Source organism: Nyctereutes procyonoides, unplaced genomic scaffold (assembly GCF_905146905.1).
Source record: "Nyctereutes procyonoides isolate TBG_1078 unplaced genomic scaffold, NYPRO_anot_genome, whole genome shotgun sequence".
Lineage (NCBI taxonomy): Eukaryota > Metazoa > Chordata > Mammalia > Carnivora > Canidae > Nyctereutes > Nyctereutes procyonoides.
This window is the reverse complement of record NW_026575136.1, coordinates 19,824,135-19,845,989: the sequence shown is the minus strand read 5'-3', so window position 1 is coordinate 19,845,989 and position 21,855 is coordinate 19,824,135. Positions and strand designations below refer to the sequence as shown.

At 38.6% G+C, this 21,855-nt stretch overlaps 1 protein-coding gene across 20 annotated transcripts in view; it reads left to right on the top strand.

Annotated features, from left to right (window-relative positions):
• Positions 1-21,855, top strand: part of LOC129495544 (transcription factor 4) — a 356,507-nt gene that overhangs the window by 283,813 nt on the left and 50,839 nt on the right. For all 20 annotated transcript variants that reach the window (XM_055303161.1, XM_055303148.1, XM_055303145.1 and 17 more), the window contains one exon: positions 20,691-20,796. In XM_055303161.1, the coding sequence (XP_055159136.1) occupies positions 20,691-20,796 (106 nt within the window). The remainder of the gene's footprint in view (positions 1-20,690; positions 20,797-21,855) is intronic.

Below are 21,855 nucleotides of genomic sequence, written 5' to 3'. Positions count from 1 at the left end.
ACTTTTAATGCTACCCGTGAAAATGTTTTCTTTCCAAGTAACATTTTTCTATAATGCTCTCAAATTCACATGTCTTGTAATCTGTTCTACAGATGGGTAGCCCATGGGGCTATGACTTTTTTACTTCAACTATTGCCTTTCAAAATATTACTCACAATTAGGAATTTATATAGTTTTAAAAGGTAATCTGGTTTCTCGGGAGTGAATATTTCTACTAACATCTTCCTTCTTTTAAACCGAAAGCTGACAAACCAGGACCAAAAGATAAAAATATGGCCCCCCAAAAAAAGTTTTTTAAATGGGAGGTGAATTATTAGTTCTGAAGGCCACTGACTGAAACTGAACCATAAGGCTTGACACACTTCATATTTTTTTCCACATCAGAACTGATCTTTATCGAAAGCAGTAAAAATCTAAAAATTTCAGTTGTTGATTTAAATTATAGGGAGATGTCTGTGTGATAGACTCTGTAGATAAAACGGACCATAATTTTACAATGGCAATTGACTGTTTCTTAAGATATTTGCTCAAGGCTACCTTTTACTTTACTCGAGTTTATCCTTAAATATACAGATTGGCTTGCTAAATGGTTGTGTCTTTTCTTCTTGTCTTTTTTTTTTTTTTTTTACAGTCTTGATAGTGATTATATTTTGCTATTTGGTAGTCTTCCTACAATGTTCTTCTCTGAGCTGTGTTTGAATTCAGAGTAACTAGTGATTAATTGGTTTGCTCTAGTCATATATTTTAATAGTGGCTACTTGGTTATTTGATAGTTGGTGGACACATATTATAACCTTAAATCATCATTCAGTTTGACAGCTTAAGACTTAACATTTCTACTTTGCTGTTCATGCCATATTAGCTGCTTTCGAAGACTGATGTGTTGAGAAGTCCAATTTGGTGGCTTTTTAAAAAGTTGTTGCTTTCCTGAAATATATGGTATTGAGGACTCATAGCAATATAACGTAGTGTATGGGCTGTAAGCCTGTTTTAGAACATGTTGGGTCACTTAACAGCAGCTGTGCTGGGGAGATATTTGATTTGAGAAGACTTTTTGAATCTTTTTTAGCCCTAACCATTCTGGTTTTGAAATGGGAAAATGGAAAAGAGTTTTAGGGAAGAAAGATATCTTAGTTTTGAAAGGCAGCATACGTAGAAATCTCTCCGTCCCTGCTCAGATTAACTAGCATTCCTAATCTGTCCCCCTAACAGAGGACAAAGAGTCTGATGGGAAATATGGGTTTATATTTTAGAGACACACTACAGAGGCATGAGATAGTGTCACATACCAGCTATATGCTTCTTGCCCAGCATTAATTTGGTTTGGGGACTGAAATTTAGGTAAGTCTGCAGAGGAAGCAACCTTTTCATATGCAATTTCTTTAAAAACAACAACAACAACAACTATCCATTACTTTAAAAACCACTCCCTATTGAAACTTTATTCAGTCTTCTAAAATATTTCTACATTTTGGAGTGTCTTTTTAAGTGGTTGAACTTATGTGGACACCAGTGATCCTAAAAGATGACCCCCCCCCCATATATGCTAACACATGGAGTTTTAATCCTTATCAAAGAAAAAAAGGCCTGCTTTGTCAAAAAGTCTGAATATAGGCATCTTCAAAGTAATTCATTCCTTGGACACACTAAAAATTGCTAGTGTTCTTTCTTTTTGTAGTTACAAATGGAGAGCTTATTATAATATTACTTTTTTTTTAATGTATGCAAACAACTGTCAGGTCATACTTGAATTAGAATTACTTTTATAAATTGAGGAGAGAAAATGCCTGAGAAGTCCCTAGTGGGATGAAATATTGGAAAAGTGATAACTACTTTCCTCTCTCTAGTTGTGGAGACCCCCTCCCTGGCCCCATATACCATGTTGCAGAACACATTCACTTAATCTTTGAAGAGCTCATCGCCTCTCTTTAAGACCTGTTCTTGTTCGTACATTGCGAATATGCACTTTTATGTCCACGAGGAAGACATTACTACCATCTAGAAGAGCAATGTCAATTAGGAACAGGAAAAAGCCGAGTCTGCCAACTGTGAATTGTATTCAGACTTTACGCCACCTCCTTTTGAACAAAATTTGAACCTTTGAGGAAAAAATATTAGAGATTTTGATGAGCTTTCTTTCTTTCTTTCTTTCTTTTTTTTTTTTTTTTTTTTTAACTATTTGCAAATCATGGCTTCCTGATCCTAAGGGGGGAAAAAAAAAGAAACCTCAAAGGAAAGGCTCAACAGGCTTCCTGGACATCAAATAGTTCGCACAAAACAACATTCTGATGACTTGCATGTAAATAAATCAGAAACATATGAATTAAACGTCTCTTGAAATACATATGGGTTGAAAAATAGAGAGAAGCACTGAGAAAATGTGTTTTGGGTTTTGCTGAGCCCATGACATTCGAAAAATAGTATGAGGCACTGAACAAACACAAGGCATGGCTTGGCTCACCCACCCCTAATATTAGCCTCCTATTTCAACGGCAAATCGGTTTACCATGTGCCTAAATACGAGCCACCTTTGGTGTGTTCCCCCACACTTAATTACTTGCAGTTTGGATTTTTTCAATTAGAAGCTCAAAAATAGCATCCCATTTCAAGAAAATGCAAATCTTAGCATTTTCTCACTCACTTGGCTCACAACAGACTTTTTTAGAAAACACCACAGATCATTTCACCTTTAGGAACAGTCATATTGATATAGCCCTCTTTGGTCTGACCGGTGTGCAACAGAAGAGAAGCATGATTAGGAAAAAAAAACAAAAACTGGCCCTGAAATTGATGTTGCCCGTTACATCAAAGTGATGAACTACTGCAGCTAAAACTCTCATGAAGATGAATGGTACCTTCTCTTGACATTACAGTGGTAGCCCAGCCATACGCTACCAAGCTCAGGGTTCCTGTTCCTTTTTCACCCCTGAGCTGTGTGGCCTTCTCTGTAGCTGGTAAAAGTTTGCCTTCTCTTTTCCACAACCCACTCAAGAGAGAAAACATTAGGGATTCTGAGTCCTGGGACAGTTGCAGAGACCTCAGAGGCCTCTTATCCTCTCTCCTTGGCATCTTGTTCCTTGGCATCTGGCTTTTAGTAACAGGATCAGAACACAGGGGAATTCAGGGAACAGAAACAGCCAGAGCTTCAGGCTTTACCCACTGAAGGTAAGTCATTGATATGTCCTTGGACAAAATCTTTTATCTGTTCTTTGGACTAGCACCATCATCTGAGATGATCAGCTTGAAGTTTTAGAGAGGTAGTGCATTTTATTTTATAGGGAAGTTACTTTGGTTGTTTAAAAAAAAAAACCTTTCAGTGTGCTTTTCGTAACCCGTCCACTCAAATGGTGGTAAGAAGCTTCAGGGCCACCCAGGAGTAAGGTGCTAGACTATAGCTCTGAATGAGACAGACATGGGATAGACCAGGAAGTAGCCAAAACGTAGTTTGATACTGCACTGACGTGGGAGCACAGGCTGCTAGAGATGGACAGAGGAGGGGCGCCTCTCCCACATTTGGTTGGAGGACAGAGGAGTCCAAGAATGAATGGGTATCAAGCAGGCAAAATGCTGGCATCAGGGAAGAGCATGGCATATACTGTTACCCGAGAGTGGTGTGGGATGCTTGGAGCTCACGGTGCCAAAGGATGGTAGTAAGAGATGGGACTGAAAAGGTCAACAGTGGCCGGAGCATAAAGTGCCTTGTGCCCCCTATTAAGGAGTTCAGATCTTATCATGACTGTAGTAAGGAGCCCTTCAGATGGGTATGCCCAGGAGGTCATTGAATTTAAAAGTGCAGGGGGATAGCAGGAAAACCTAGTCAGAGAAGGCAAGGGAAGCAAAGCAAATCTGACTGGAAGGAAGAAGTAGTCAGTAGTGTCAGGTGTTGTGGAGTGAGCACAAGGACCTTTGGCTGCAGCATCCAGGAGCTCTTGAGCAGTTCCCCTGGGGTAGTGGGTGTGCAGGGAAGGTAAAGAAGTGGAGAAGGGGCATGGCCAGCTGCTTTTCCATCATCATGGTCATCATCATCATCATCCTCACCAGAAAATGAGCATCAAACACCTTATCTGCCAGACAGAGAGTGTGAAGGAAAAAATGAGACACCCCCCCCACTCCACACACACACACACCCAGGGAATTGCAGCATATTTAAGAAAAAAGATCATAAATATAACACACAAGACAGCCACACAGGGTGGAGGACGTGCAAAGGGGAAGGTGAGCCGTACAGACCAATGAGATGAAACAGGTCTGAACCGAGCCATGAAAGAACAGGACAAATCAGAAGGCAGATGGCAAGGGAGCGTTTTTTAAGTGGTGAGCACAGCTTGAGGTTTGTATTCTGAGCTTTGCCTCCTTATCATGGGCCAGGCTGTTCGGGGGGGTTCCTATCGAGTGGAAATGGTGTTTCCACTGTTCAAGGTGATGTGTGCCCTTAACCTGCCTGTGATTTCTGTTTAAGGTTCTCAACCCTTTTTTTTTTTTTGAAAATTAAAGTCACAGACTGACTCTCTGTTGTAGCTCGTGCAGTCATTTTTAAAAGCTGGACGCGGAACCTAAGGAACTGATACCACAAGTAGAGCAAGTCAGCACTGCTCGTAAATTCTACGTGGCTGAGTTCCTTGGGAAGTCTTGCACATCCAGGGCTGGACGTCTGTGCAAGCCCAGTGCAATATCTTACGCATCTGTGTTCTCTCCATGTGATGTCCTCTTTCCGGTGTGAGGCCAGGGGTTCACCCTAATGTGCTGTACCTTCAAGAGGCCATTCATGTTTCAGAGGACAGTTTTTCTCAACAAAGATCCACTGTAAGGCACTTCGGTGCTAACAATCTGTAAACTTTGTAAGCGAAGCAGAGAATTGATCCTTTTTTACTCTGGCTGTTTCCCTTGTTGCTTAGTAGCCATTTCTTGGACACCTGCTGTGGGCAAGCCATTATATGAAATGTGCTCCAAGTCACACCCTCTGCCCCCAAGGAGCCCATCACGTTTTATGAGAGAAAAGACCACTATACTTAATAAAATTTACACATTTCTAAAATAAAATGTTGGGAAGGTTTAGAAGAGGAGATGTATTTGATGACAACTGACTGAGCTCATTCTTTGTAAAAGGTTTTTGGTCCATAATCCTGTCTACATCCCAGCACCGGTACCCTCTCTGTGTATGCTTCTTAGAGACAAAAGCTGAATAGGTTTCTCATTAAGGAAAACAGACGCATCACCATCAAAAAATATTGCATGCATCGTTAGGGCACTGAACATGCTTATACAAACGAGATACCGTGAGGTCCGTACTTTTTCAAGGTGTTTTCTCAGCGCATGATCTTGTTTTATTTGTACCACATCTCTGTGTAGCAGCAGATGTTATGATCTCTATTTTCAAAATAAATATCATATGATTGAAAGAGAGGTTAATGACCTACCTGTAGTCAGTTAATGAGCAAGAGAATCAAAAGTGGAAAGATGGTCTCCTGCTCCTTAGAGCACATTAGAGACCATTATGTATAGCTGGTTAACTCAAGGTGTTTTGACAATGAGGGATAATCATAAGTTCATCTACTTTTTAAATTTCTTAACAGATTTATTCAGGTATAATTGATATACAACAAATTGTACATATCTTGAATGTATAATTTGATAAATTTGGCATGTATATGCTCCCATTAATCCATAAGTGCATCTTGGTAGAATGAAGAACATTGAGTTTGCGAACAAAGAGATCATGAGTGACTTTGATGAGAGAACAGTTTTTATTTCAGTGGAAAGACCGCCTCCTCTCCTAAGAAGGCTACATTATTTGCCTAAATTTTCCATCTAGCAACTGATGACAGTGCATACTGCTTAAGAACTTTGACCCATCATTGGTCCTCCATGCTACTGGAATACCATCTCCCTGCGGATGGGTCCTCATTCTTATTTTTGGTGAAGGACAACGTGAAGGTTATAGGCCAGCTACTTTGTTTTGTTCTGTTTGCATTGATTGAGGTCCAATTCATATGACATAAAATTAACCATTTTAAAATGAACAGTTCAGTGGTATTTGATACATAAGCAATGTTGAGCAACCACCACATCTGTCTAGTTTCAGAACATTTCCATCACGCCCAAAGGAAACCTTATACCTGAGCAGTTCCTTCCCATCCCCCTGCTGCCACGTTTTATAGACCTGTAATTTCATCACAATATAACACACAGATATGCATGCACACACTCAGTCACACACAAACACACGGTAGACACATAATCCATCTATCTAGCGATTAGGAAATTCCAGATCTACCTAGGAATAAGAAGTTTTCCAGACAAAGAACCTCATGTGTCCTAATGATATAAGCAAAGGGCTATATGTCTAATGGATGTTTCTCCATCAGGTGAGAGAGAAAAGGGAACATCCTTTGCTTATTTTCAACATTTCTCTGTATTTCTCTTAAGTTCTCACGTAGATACTAATTTAACAAGGAACGGGGCGGGGGGTGGGAAACAAAAGTCAAATCTGGGCCTTTTATTATGTAAGACTGCCATGTTCCTCTTCTTGTAAAAAAGTCTCTCATTCATTTCATCAACATTGAGAATTTTAAACTGCTGCCCATATCTTAATAGTAAGCAATCATCTGGATTTTACATTGCTAGTTTTGAAGATTCAAAGTTACTGACCAAAGTAATTTAGCTATCAAAGTTTTCGTTTCTCAGATAAACATCAAAGGGGCATTCTGACTGTAATTTTTATTGTTAAAATAATTACTGTTGTTTATATTTATTTGTACCCTTGTTATTCCAAAAAATATTTGAGGTAGCCAGTAGTAAATCTTTAAAATTAAGAAAAATTGGATCAGAGGGGGAAAAATGTCTGAAATTCAATATTAGAGAAAGTCAATTTAATTATATATATAATTATATATATAATATGTTATATGTTATATAATCTATTAATATATAATATATAACATATTATGTATATTATATATAATATATAATCATATATAATTAAATTATATTTATATATAGTTAAATTGACTCTCTCTAATATTTGAATATATTTGCCTGTGCACATATATATATATATATATATACAGGGGGAGAGGCAGAGGGAGAGGGAGAGGGAGAAAGAGAGTCTTCAGCAGACTCCCTGCTGAGCATCGAGCCCCATAAAGGGCTCCATCTCATGACCCTGGGATAATGACCTAAGCCAAAATCAGGTCTGAGACTTAACCAACTGAGCCACCCAGGCTTCCTTTAATATTAAAGGAATTAATTTAACTAATTAACTAATTTAATTAATATTTTAAATGTGCCTGAAGAGGTGCACTGTCTATTGGTGGTAATTTGTTCTACTGCCCAGTGCCCTTTGAGGACTATTATTACCTTTCCTTATTAAGCCCTCACCTCCTCCAGAAGTCTTTTTTTTTTTTTTTATTTTATTTATGATAGAGAGAGAGAGAGAGAGGCAGAGACACAGACAGAGGGAGAAGCAGGCTCCATGCACCAGGAGCCCGACGTGGGATTCGATCCCGGGTCTCCAGGATCGCGCCCTGGGCCAAAGGCAGGTGCCAAACCGCTGCGCCACCCAGGGATCCCTCTCCAGAAGTCTTTGAATAACCCTCTTCTAAGGGGATGATTCCCTTTACATTTCTGTGGCATAAATATTTTGTACAGATACTACTCATTTACATATGTCTTCTAGTTGTTTGTTATATATCTGCGTTCTCTCAGCTGGCTCCTAATGACAATACTAGAGTCCTATTTTTTTTTTTTTTTTTTTTTTTTTTTTTACTGTACCAAAGCACCTAGCTAAGATCTCTGTTGTGGGTTACATCAGTGAAATATCGCTGGCTGATTTTACCTAAAAGTTTGCCCTGGGTATGAGAGAGGGGCAGGTCCTTGAACAGATAACAGATAGAGAAGTGGTTGATTGGGCAGAGATACTGACAATTCTTACCCTTTTTTTTTCTTCTTCATTTCAGCCTGTGCCACAGAGTCTTATATTTGGTAATTATTTCATGCTTTTGTTTTCAGTTGAAAGGAGTTAGGGCCATATGTTTTGACAGAAGAAAGACAATTTGTGCTTTTTTTCCACCTCTGTGAAAGGGAGGCTGGGGTAATGATTTTACCGTGTACCATGGCAGTGATGTCTGTTCAAAACTTCACCAAATTGGAAACTCACTGTTCCTAACAATCCTCTCAATAAGCAGAAGATGATGGCATCTTTTTGAAGCACCGAGGTTTATGCTCGATGCTTCAGAACACAGCATAGAGTTCATCTTTAACTCTAATTAACATTAGGAGGTACCACTTACTGCTATAAAAATCTGATCTCCAGATTCCTTAGACTGTAGGTGACTTGGAAGGACATTCTGATCAAGTGCTAACAATTCTGACTTGGAATTTGGAATGAAAAAACCTAGATAGAGCATAGCCCCACGCCCATCCCCATCCAGTCGTTTAAAAGCTCTCCCTGATGTATAAGATGGGGGGAGATGGGTGGCTGCTTGGATAGATAATCTATCTCAAAATGCTTTTTAAATAAGGTAATGGAAACAGGAAGTCTTTATAATTTAAAACACTACGAAGACATGAACTTTTTATAATGACTAATCATAGAATTTTACCAAATTTCTTTTTTATCCTCTTAAGTTCAAGGCAAAGAAGGTATCAGGAGAAGCACATATCTCCTTTTGCGAATTGCTTCTTTGACCGTTCCTCTTGTCTTTGCAAGATCAGTTAGAACCTTGGTCTTACTATCTTTTTTTTCTTGCTTGGGTCTCTCCTTTTGAAAGTGTCTTTCAGCTTTGTCTGACACAACTTTCTCTCTAAATCCTCTTGCTTCCTGGGAAGGAATGTTTGCTTAGGAATGATAGCTGTCTGGCCCTCTGTGCTTTTTGTGCCCAAATGCAGCCCTGGAGAGCTGGGATTGGAGGAATAGGAATAACACAAGGAGGTTGCACAAGGTTAAACTATAGCGTAAGCGGCGTTTTTTCATTGGTGCTGCTTTCCCTTCTTGTAAAGCCCTCTCTGTACCCTCATCCCTTCTTCACTTTTTTCTCATCCTTTCTAAAAATTATTTCTTGAGAGAAGGTCTGAGACCTCATCACGTTGAATTGTAATAGCTCCTCGCTGATGATGACATTTCCCAAGATGGGGGCTGATTGGAGATAACGTGGAAAAGTGGGTTTGTGACTGTGAGCTTTTTTCCAGGGATGTAGGCCTTTACCCCTCATGGTAATAATGTTTCTTGACTAAGGTCTGCAGCATTGAAGCTACATGTTCACCTAGGGTCCCCAAGTTTATTTGAGCTTAGCTCCCTTTTAAAAAGACAAACCTGTTAACATCCATTGAAGGATGTCAACTCTAGGCTTCAGGCATCAACCTATGGCCTTGGATTCAAAGTGAAAAGGGTGGGGAATACTCTTAGAACCCTTCTTCATGGACCATTATAGGTCATTGTCTCCACCTCCTAACACAGCTCAGTTCTCAAACATAGAAAAGAACACTAAAATCTGTTTTGACAGAACAATGAATGTTTATCTCTATTTTATGATGTTTTTTGTGGTTTGGTGTGTATCTTGTGTTCATTCACTCATGCATGCACTTAATCACTTCTTGATCCTCTTCCATGTCAGGCACCACACACACGCACACACACGCACATACACACAAAGCATACTTTGTCATATTTTCATAAAATTTGTTTAAACTTTGTTGTTTCTGTGGTTGTCTATCTTGAGCAGGCCTTCTTAACATTCCGTTGGGTATAGAAGAAACAATAACCAACATTGGAATGAAGCTCAAATTAATTTCTCTTTGTATTGTAGAATCAGAATTTGTTTTCATCTGGAAGATGTGCTGCTCTCATTTAATTGATGAAACAGTACCCTCATAGGTCACAAACCTGTTTATTGGCATATTTAACCGACGCTATTTTGAGGTTCCAAACCCTCCCAAAGAAACAGTAGTTGTCATCTTAAAAAACACACAATTGGCTGCCAAAAGGGGGAAAAAATAATGTTGAGACGGGATGTGATCTTTTAGAAATCCTTAGCAATCACGAATCTGATGCGCTAGCAGCAGAAATCAAAATAATTTAGTTATATCTGTTTAAGGTTTAAAATAACTAGAAATAATAATTGATAGAAATTAAAGGTCATGTTAAGAAGAACATGATCTTTAATTTCTGACTCACATTCAACAAATAAAAGCTTGGAAACAAACTGGTTAGGTGTTTGGAACATATTATAGAATTGTGATGCACTTAACATCCACAGTCGTCTGTGCCAATCCCGAGCCTGGTGATGAGGCCAAGTCCCACGTGAATAAGTAACATAAGGAATGTAACCAGGAAGAAGTCAGGTTTCACCTGGACCAAATTTTATGCAATTAAGTGTTTCAAGAGATCTTTAGCCAGGTGTAACTTAATCAGTTTAAGGCATTCTCAGCTAGGGCCAAGGTACTCAGAATGTTGGCAGTGGGCATTCCTGTGATAGACCACGTTGAAAGTAATAGCAAACATACAGTGTCTGCTTGCTTCATGCCAAGAGCAAGAGAAATGCAGGTGTAAAAATAAAAAGAAGTATTTGGAGCCAGAGGCTAGTACACATAGACGGAACTATATTAACACTTGACTTGAATGCTTTAAGGAGTAATATGGTGCTTTTTATCAATTTAGTGTCCTGGTATTTAGGCCTGGGTCTGGTTTCACTACTAAATGCCAGCGTAATTCACAGCAGATTACTTCACTTCTCTCCGACATTAGTCCTATTTAACGGAAAGTATTGATACCTGCTGCTGCTTTGCTCAGCTTCTTGCCTGGAAGACAGATGAATGGTCCTCCCATAGCAGTGCACAAGAGCCTCCTTTGTACCCCCCCCCCCCCCCGACTGCGATCACCTGATCACCTTGTGTTCCTCTCTTTAGGCAAAACAGCATTCTCAGCCACCTGGCTGCTAAATGGCCAGGGCCATAGATATAAGGGATCCAGGATTCACAAAGCTGGGTTTTGGTAGGAGTCCTTGAACACCCTGGAGAGAATTCTTAGCTATTAAGAGATAATGTTGTGGAATGGTGGTTACAGCTCAAACTCTGAAACAAAACTACATGATTTTGCCCAATGTGCCATTTAACTAGCTCTGTGACTTTGAGCGAGTTACTTTACATCTCTCTTAGATTCCTTATTTATAAAATGGAGATGATAATAAGACAGCAATTATAGTGTACAAAATTAGTGTATGTACCTTTTTTTTTTTTCTTCTGGAATGGTGTCTGGCATGTCCTCAGTAAAGTGTTAGCTATTTTTATCTTTGTCATGATTTTTGTCATGCCAAGTGTGACAAGAGCTTGGGGCTGGCAGGCATTGGGACCAGGTCCTTTTTCGCTTCTGGAGAGTGTTAAGCTATGACACCATAATAAATGACTTCTTTTCTTTTGTTTCCAATTGGTAACTCCCCGCATGTATCACTAAGCTGGTTGTAGGATAATATGTGAAAATAACTTAAAATTTCAAACATTCACTGTCTACGTATCTATAGATCTATTGTATCAGAGCAGAGTAAGCCCAATCATACCTCTCCTGGCTGTTTTCTGTCTCAGGTTTGCAATGATAACGCACTGAAAACCTTTCTAAAACAACAAGATACCATGTACACTTAAATTACAATAATATTATCGTACAATTATTAGTAATTGTTAGTGCTTTTTTAAAAAAAATGAAGCAGGAGGATTTTTTCTTTCTCCCTTGTAAATTTTTATGCATGTCAAAGGCTACATGGCGTCATTTTATTTTAAGGGTTTGAAATTTGATTAGGGATTTGAAAAATACACTACAGCTAGCTAAATTAAAAAAAAATAATATCCTTGCCTTTTTATTTGAAGAAAAGAAAGACCAAGGTAGAGCTGTCTGCCCATAAAGAACACCAGGTTTTTCATAGCTCCTGGGGGGGGGGGTGCATGCAGGATGCGCTCACTTAATAACAGGTCCAGTTCACTTTTTCACGGTGTAGTCGCCGACCTTGCTGCAAACTGGGTGCTCTCTTAGAGAAATGCATCGCCCGCAAGCTGCCCATCTCTGCATGTCTACTCCATTCTGGAGCCTGATCTCTTACGGATCACTCAAGACCCTTCTTCTTCTTGCTTTCTTTTGGGTCTTTGTGATGTCTTCTGGTTATAGAATTTGGTCAGTAAAGATACAAACAATGAAGGGAATCAAAACCCTTACAATTTTACTACTTTTTAACACAGAAAAGGAAATTTGGTGACTGAGAAGAAAACTCTTGTCTGTACTTATAGGACTTGCTTGTCTTGCTTCTGATTTAATGTAGTGGTCTGATCATGAACAAGTCATCAAAACTCAGATCATATTTAGAAGAGCAGAAAAATTATATGTGATATTTGTGATGGGATGTATGGATGTATGTCCAAAGTGACTTGCGTTCTAAATATATTACATCCTCGGGACGCGTGGGCAGCTCAGTCGGTTAAGCGTCTGACTCTTGATTTTGGCTCAGGTCATAATCTCAGAGTCGTAAGATCGAGCCCCATGTCGGGCTCTGTGCTGAGCATGGAGCCTGCTTAAGATTTTCTTTCTTCGGGATCCCTGGGTGGCGCAGCGGTTTGGCGCCTGCCTTTGGCCCAGGGCGCGATCCTAGAGACCCGGGATCGAATCCCATATTGGGCTCCCGGTGCATGGAGCCTGCTTCTCCCTCTGCCTATGTCTCTGCCTCTCTCTCTCTCTCTCTCTCTCTGTGACTATCATAAATAAATAAAAATAAATAAATAAATGAATAAATAAATGAATAAATGAATAATAAAAGATTTTCTCTCTTCCTCCTCCTCTGCCCCTAGTCCTGACCCTTGGCTTGGGCTCTCACTCTCTAAAAATAAATAAATAAAATATTTTTAAAAATAAATATATACTCAAGAATTTCTTTTGGGGGATCATATACATGTTCTTTTTGTGATGCAGTATGGCAGAGTGAAGACAGGTAATTGCTTGTTAGTGGAAAAAAATAGGTTTATCATATGCAGTAATGGCACATTTTATACATGTTTAGATAATTGTGGGGTTTTTTTTCAGACTACCAATGTATTTTGTGGAAAAAAAAAACCTTCTTACTAGGAGTTATTTAGGGCATTTAAAATTATTTGGTTAATTCCTATAAAAGCTTCAGGTGATTTAGATGGTCATAAAAGCTTCACAATTTCAATAGCCTACACCTCTGAAATTTTCCATTTTTGATTAAATATCCATCAGTTTGCCAATATACTACAGACACTTATGTGTTATCTCTAGATAGATTTCATATCTAGATAGATTTTCTATTTATATGGCAATAATGCACATTGGCCTTCAGCCATCACCTGGAAATGAAGTAGGATTTTCTACCATTAGTAAATATTCTTTGACTTGATGTATCTACTGTACTGAAAATATATCAGGTGAATAATTTTTATTCCTGGGGTTTGCTGTTGGTTTTCATTCTTTGCACTCTTGGATTATTTACTGTCTGACTGTTATATGCCCTTGAGCGTTATTAACTGCCTTTAAACCTTATTATAACTTACTCAACTCTGTTACTTGAATCTGTTTATTAACCTTTTATGCCATTTTACTGCCCATTAGAATATTTAAGTTATAAAGTTAAAAAAGACTTTAGAAAGGAGAGTGCCAAGAGGACTGGATGCAAAGTCAAGGGCCCTGGGCTCTGTCCAGGCCCTTGGGTAAGTCCATTAACCTCTTTCTTTGCTCATTTGTAAAATAAGGTTGAAAGCTTTCGAGCTTTAAAAATATGACGCCAAGAGGCAGGACAGAGGGCAGCAGGTGGAAAAGTAGCATGAAAAAGAGAAAGGAGCATCTGTAAAGAAGTCATATAAAAAAGATTTAAAAAGAAAAAGTAATAAAAATGAAGTGAGAGTAGAATAGAGGGACCCAATTACCAATAATGTGAAAACACATGATCAGAAAAACTTAAACATCTGTTCAACTTTTATCGTCTAGAAAAAGTGATCACACCATGTCTAACTATAATTCCTTTGCCAAAGACACTAGGGGCCAAGGACAAAATTGCAGTTGAAGAATTTCTTTTGCTTCCTACACATCCAGAAACCTAGAGTCACAGATACTCTTGCCTCGTGTTCCACTTGGTACAATTTGCAGGAATTTTGGCAGATGGTTATAAAAGGACTTTAAAAAATATGTAGTAGTACAAGGAACTCTAAACATAATAAATAAAACTCAAACCTAAATGTTCTACTCTTCGGTAGCATCAACATTTATTAACACGAGCTGTATGCTAGGGTAGGGGTACCCAGAAGTTGCCTCTCCAACCAGTCCACCAAAAGAGTTCTTGCTTTTGCACCCTAAATGGAATATCAAGTCTTAAATGAGCTGGCATCCTTGTCATAGCTGCTGTAATAGAGGGTGACACAGAGGACCCAGGAGGGCTCTTCACAGACAAGCATGATTCGAGACCAGTGCTTCCAACAAAACTTTCTGCCGTAGTGGGAAGGTTCTTTGTTGATGATATCCAATATGGTAGCCAGTGACCACATACGGCTGTTGAGCACGTGAAATGTGCCCAGTGTGACTGAGGGAATGGATATGTAGCTTCATGTAACTTTAACTAAGGTTAATTCAAATAACTACATACTACTAATGGCTCCTGTACTGGATAGCCCCATTCTAGACACTTTAAAAAATAGCTATAAGCAGTGACTAGCACTAAAACAAGATGCAAATACTACTACCATTTATTGAGTGCCTACAACAGATTAAGAATTATGCTTGGCAGGTATTATCTCTAATGCTCACAAAAAGGATAGCCTTGTTTCACGAATGAGAGAACCAAGGTTCACAATAGCACCAGCCGGCTCACAATTAATTGTGAGAGCTGGAACTTGAACCCAGTTGGTCTGGCTCCAGAGCTGGATAATCTCCGCTGATAGGTCCAGTCTTTTTCCGTACGCTCTGAAGACTACCTCTTTTAAGTACATCTTCCCCTTGCTTTATGGATCAGTCAGTGATATACCTTTAACTTGGTCACGTGGCACGATGACAGTGTCCAAATTAACTCTTTTGAATGTGGAGGTATCCCTACCCCTGAGCCCTTCTTATCCCGTGCCTTTCCAACAATATTGCAAGAGTTGAGGGTCCAGCCCAGTTGCTCGAGTAGTGAGCTGATCCACCTCCAAGTACTTTTCCCCATTAGATGCTGGGAAGCACCAAAGTGTATGCCTAGCTTTGTGAACGTCACAGCATGCTCTCAATGCTTGACATTTGAGTGTTTCTCCATCATAGTCTAGAATATTTCTAAAATCTGCCAAGGTCTAAACTACTAAGTGAGCCTTGCTAGCACTTGGCATCTGGGGCGTAAACCTGCTTTTGTTATTTTTCACCCCCATGGAGCATCCAGCAACTCTCTTTAAGATGCTGAAAGTCTCAACTACAATATTCCAGTTGGTCTGAACTGATTCTCTTCGGAAATTGTATATTCGGGTGGTTCTTGCAGAATCACAAAGGGGGAGTAATGGTTGGGAATGCTGAAGGTGCATCGTACAACCTGGTAGTCATCGCTCAGCCCCACTCAGTTACACACCTCGTGACACATGATCTGTGGCCACTTCTCTTCATCCCTTTAGAGCTTAGCTTCCCACTTGAGGAAGCAAATAACATTAATACGGATTGGTTTTACTATGAACATACCTTATCATGTCTTATTTTCCTGAAAGGTAATTATGAAACCCCTGTAAGAATATTTCTATAAACTGTGGTCAGAGTAGAGCGTTGATAGTTCAAAATATCTCTTTTTGCCTTTTCAGAGCAGGGGATTTTTTTTTTTAATAGCAAAAATATGGACTCTGATGACCATTTAAGTCCTGCCCTTACCACTTGATTGGTTTTTTTTTCATTTTTAAAGTTTTTATTTAAATTTCAGTTAGTTAACATACAGTGTAATATTAGTTTCAGGTATGCAATTTAGTGATTCAAAACTTCCATGCACCATTTGGTTTTCATCACAACAAGTTCACTCTAAATCTCCTTTACCCATTTCTCGCATCCCACCCACCTGATCAATTGTTAATGAAGGAAAGGTGGCTTAACTTTCCTGAGTCACATTTGTTCAGTTAATAAAAAAATAGCACAACATAAACCCTATTGTCTGATGTGTTTTTTAAATGTTTAATACGTACTCTTCTGGTTGTTTCACACACAATATACCATTTTATTCTCATACGAACTTTGCGTAGCAGGGTCCGTCATTCCCATTTTACAGATAGGAATCTGGAGACCAAAGAGGTTTAAAGGAACAGGTTTAAGGTTGTCTAACTGGCAAATGGTGGAACTTGTAGTCATGCTCAGGCTGGTTTGGGCGGATCCATTTGATCTATGATACTTAGGCCCCATGAAATAGAAATGAGGCTATTAATAATAAAATAATAACCATCTTCTATGACCCTTAGGAAAATCAGAAGTAACATATGTAGAGTTCCTAGCACAAAAGCTATTCCACAAGAGGCCCTAACCAAATGGTTCATTGTTATTTTTTAAATATTATAAGTGAAACTGATCTGCCAAGGCAGATAAAAATGAGAACACCATGGGGAAAGATAGGATACACACTCTCCTCCCTTCAATGTGAATGTTTGCTTGGTTTTCTTCTTTTCTAATAGGCAGAGGTTCTATTTAAAAGAAAGTATAGTATTATTTCTTTGAGCAAAGGATAATCAGGGCCACTGGATGAAACAGCTAACGTAATATAGCAATACTTCTCAAGATACAACAAAAACTAAATATGTAAAATGAAATTAAAAAAATTTTTATCAGTTCAGGGTTTCTTGTTATCTGGAGAAACTTTTTAAACTCTGAATCTGTATATATATGATTTTGTTTTAAATTCAGAATTGGAAAAGATAATGGTGGTAAATTCGGACATAAACTATGCTTTGCTGTTAGTTCCCCATAAAGTTTTTATTCAACAAACAGTTCACCAAAAGAGCCGTAGCCTGTGAGCTTTGGCCAAGTTTCCCCATTTCCAATTTTGCGACAAAACTTTCACCCTTCTTTGGTTACTCTTGTGGGAGGAATCAGAATGCCAAAAGACACCTTGATCTAAGCTACCTTATCAGAGAAAAACTTAAGTGTAGATTAGATTTTTATTTCCCTTTAGACTTTTCCTCATATTTCATAGTGGGGTCACTTCAATACACAGAACTAGAATTGGGGATTTTTATTTTATTTTTTACTGGACTGATTTTTTGGTGTTAGTCATTAAAATGACTCCAACTATTTGAAGATATCTGGGATGTTTGTCATTGTTCTGCTAAATAAAAAACTATTTTAGTTAACAAATATTTAAGTCATGGTTCCAATTACCTAAAATAGTAATAATTAAAATTAATTGGATATGAGCTTTTCTTCTTAAATTTAGTGTCTCTATTAAGTACATTATTGAAACCCATACTTTGAAGTCTTTTGATTGAGAAATTGGCAAAATAGTTGACTGAATTAAAAATAATGAAGCAGCTTCCTAGTTATCCAGGTTAATAAGATGAAAATATTAAGGATGAACTGAAGTACCAACGTTATGATCAATCTGCTTTCATAAATAACATCTTAAACCTGCACCACCCTTTTTAAAGAAAGTAACCTAAACTAAGAGAAATTGATAGTTGTGTAATGATGGGCAAGTTGCAAATCTTGAGCGATTGCTTTGACTATTCCATTTTTGAATTTCTTGTAATTAACATGTGAGAGGAGCTGAACTGATAACTAATTTCTCTAATTCCTTCTGCTTTTAAAAAAGGTAGGGGCGTCTGGCTGACACGGTCAGTAGAACATGTGACTCTTGATCTTGGAGTTTTGAGTTCGAGGCCCATGTTGGGTGTAGAGATTTCTTAAAAATAAAATCATAGGGATCCCTGGGTGGCGCAGCGGTTTGGCGCCTTCCTTTGGCCCAGGGCGCGATCCTGGAGACCCGGGATCGAATCCCACGTCGGGCTCCCGGTGCATGGAGCCTGCTTCTCCCTCTGCCTGTGTCTCTGCCTCTCTCTCTCTCTCTCTCTCTCTCTCTCTCTCTCTCTCTCTCGCTGTGACTATCATAAATAAATAAATAAAAAATAAATAAAATAAAATCATAAAAAAGTATAATAGTTCTATGTAAGGTTTATTTATATAAACAGTTATATAGGGTGCTTACCTTAAAAATAACTTGGGAAGTAGGAAAGATGAAGTACATAATGGAAAGAGAATAACATTTTACCTGATGTGTAAATTTATGGTATAAGCAAAATTTATAAGTTATGCAGAAATTGCCTTTTTTTTCTATAAACAATGGTCTGTTTTTTGTTAATAAGATTTCCATCTTATTTAAATTGTCTTCATTTGACCACAACACTGGAAAAATAGAAATTATATAGTATACTATATCCTAAAAATCTTGTAACCCCATAGATACTCTTTATGCAGGTGGTAATTACAAATTTGGGATAAGTGATCTTATTCTCAGATCTTTGAGCTTGATCATAATTCATAGTCCAGGTAGCCTCCTTGTACATTGGCCGAATTACCAAAGACTTGTCCTTATCTCCTAGAAGAAATATCAACTAATTCTGTCCACGGGGCGGGGAGTGGACCCTGTTAGGTGCCATCAAATGGTATTAACATAATAATGTACATGTTTAAAGATAATGTAGTAGAGCATAATTAAAATTATGCTATATATTTTCCTAGGAGAACTTATTTCAATTGTTTAAAAATATCAAATGATTTAATAATATGGGTCAAAGTTTATTTTCAGCTTTATAGTAAATGTACTGATTTCTGAAGTTTGGAGATAGCACATAGTACCCTTAGCTTGTGTTAATACCAACTGGCCAAGTAGCTGTCAGGCTAAAAGCCTGGACCACAGATATATTGTAGTGGGTGGAATAGCTATGTTGCGCTCATTTTGTCATTAGAATGAGATGATCTAATTTTCAATTTCCTCTTTTTCTAGACAGTAATGTTTCTTTCATGTTTTTAGCCTACTCTCAAGACCTTCTTTAAATACATTCAGTAGTATTTCCCTAACTGTTGCTTAGTTGTATAGTTCTCAAGAAAATCCTGGGCTTTGCGTGATAGGACTTTAAAGGGTATTGATGTGTTTGGAGATTCCTGGCTAAGGTTTATTCTTTTTCTCTTAAAGATGCTTGCAAAGATGTCTCCCTTCTTGTAAGCCCCGTGGCAATAGAAGCAAGTAGGCATTTATATATTTAAAATATGAGGATAATTAAAAAATGAAATGTAGTCTATGAAATGTGGGGTCTGTATCCCTCCATGACTGAAGAAAATGCCATGTTTTCTAATGTGTGCCTGGGTTCTTCTGGTTTGTTTTTGTTTTGTTCATTCTCCAGGACCTCCCAATTTTCAAGGGCACTGTGGGGCATATGTCGCATTTATTTGATGTATGTATGTGTATGCATATTTTCCCACATCTGTCTCTGTGGACCTATCCTTTGTGAAATCCTAAACCTTGTATTAATGCTTAGTTTGTGATTCATGGTGTTCTGAGAACAATTATATAATTTTTCTTAGGGTGTTTATTCGATGTGCACGGTAAAAAAAAAAAATGGGAGTATTTTTTGGTAACTCTGCAGTTGCCTTTTTATTGGTGAATTTCTCTTTCTTTTACTGTGACCTGTGAATATCACTGTAGGCTCACTGCCAATTTTGTGAGCCGCTGCCTGCTTTAAAATGGAGGCAGGAAGGTATCCATTTTCATCAAGAGGATGACAGTGTTTCAGTCTCTCCGACCATCTGGAGAGAGGAACTTTTGGAGCAAAAGAAAATAGGGATTTGAAAAAATTATATTTAGCAGAAAAGGCAAGGGGGGGAACCAATTAAAGTTAAACTATACCTTATGAATTTATGCTTTTCTACTATGCTGTCTTCTTTAGAGGAAACATAAACAAGAAAATACACAGGCTATTTTTATAAGGGACTGGTTCCCCCAGTCTCAAGAGTATTAGTAAACGAATGTTCAGTAAAGTAGGATTTTGGCACACTTTTTTTAAGTTTATTGCACACACAAATATAATAAGAACTATAAAGAAGCGCTCCCCCCCCTTCCTGTGTACGTACTGATTGTTGGTGGTCTATGTAGATCTGGGCTTTTAATGGCCTTTTTCATGCATCTCTGCAAAAAGCTGACACTATGGGAATTTAATATTCCAAGATGTATTTGTCACTTTCTGTGGTCTGGATAGTGCATTTGTTTTCTCTGTGTCTTTCTCTCAGAAACGAACATTTTAATTGAAAGATGAAGTAAAAAGAAGAGGGTTGATGCGTGCCCTTTCGTTTGCACCTTTCATGTGCTCAGAGGCCATATAGGTTTAAAAAAAAAAAAAAGATGCTTGGACAGGACAGCCCTGTGGGTATTATATAATATATTTAACTAGATGTAATTTGCAGTATTCTTGCCTGAGACTGGAAAATATCCACCCACCCCTTAACCCCCCCTGCTGGTTTTCCAGTCACACCAATATACTCAGCATTTTTGTTGTTGTTTTTTGTTCTTCTGTATTCTGAAAGGGGCAGTGTTCTAGGGTTTGATCAGATTTGGAAAGGGCATGGTAGAAATTTAGCATTTTGTGCCTGCTTCTTATAAAGTAATGGACCTTGAGGTGCTTTGGTCAATGCAGCAAGCAAAACTAAATTGTCTCTCCTTCTTCAGGTTTATGCTCCATCAGCAAGCACTGCCGACTACAATAGGGACTCGCCAGGCTACCCTTCCTCGAAACCAGCAGCCAGCACTTTCCCTAGCTCCTTCTTCATGCAGGGTAAGATGCAGCCACTTCTGCGGGGAAATCCAGTGGGCAGAGTCTCCCTGGGTCTTCTCAGGTCATATATGGGGGGAAAACTGCTGAACAGATAAGAAGTGGAATACGAGGCCAGGGGAGAACATGAAGGTCATGCCCTTTTTAGGCATCAGATTCATTAAAAATTAATCAGTTAATTAAAACTTTACTCAGACTTATTTTTTTAAATCAAAGCCCCTTGAGCAATGATGAGTTAACATCAAACTGGTTGACTTCCTTTGGAACTGACGCTTCTTGGGGACCGTCTTCCATGACAGATCATTTCAGCTCCTTCTCTCCCCAAGAAGAACGTGTGTGTATTTTTAGAAGTGTTTGGGTTCAGTGTGTATTTTGAGCATCCTGGATTTAGCCAACTGGGAACAAATTGTCCTTATGTATAACTTCATGTAAAAATTTCAGCCACTTACTAATTTATAGGTAAGAACAAGAGTCCCATTTAAGATGAAGCAGTCTATCTCGGGACCGGAATATTATTAAATTACACAGCAAAAGCTCCACGTCGGCATGCTTATTGCTTTAGGATAAAAGACCCAGCTTTTGTCCCAGACAAATTTCAAAAATTACAGTTTCACAGTGAATGAAATATATTTATTCTTTTAATTGTGCCATGTATTTAATTGAATGTACATGGATGTGCGCCTCCCCACCCCCATCCCGAGCTTACAATCTGGCCAACGGTAGCACGGTTCCTTTCTGCTGCGTGGAGAAGGCTGGAATAGTAGAAAGACAACAGCTGCTTGTTAGAATAGACTATCCAGAGGATGCACCTAAGACTTCCTCTTGGATAAGCCTGTGGCACTTACTGTCAAAATATGATGGTCTTGTTGCCAGGCTAATACTCTGAAATTTAGATGTGGGATTTACCAAGAACTCCTGTACCTGTATGCAGAACTTTGAACTCTTTTTGCCTGGGTGTGAAAACCTCTTTTGAGTGTGCCTTGGACAAGTGCCATGGGATTTCCTTCTGATAATCTAGGAAGGGCCATGTCATGGGAAAGGGAGCACCCTTGGAGCAGCAAG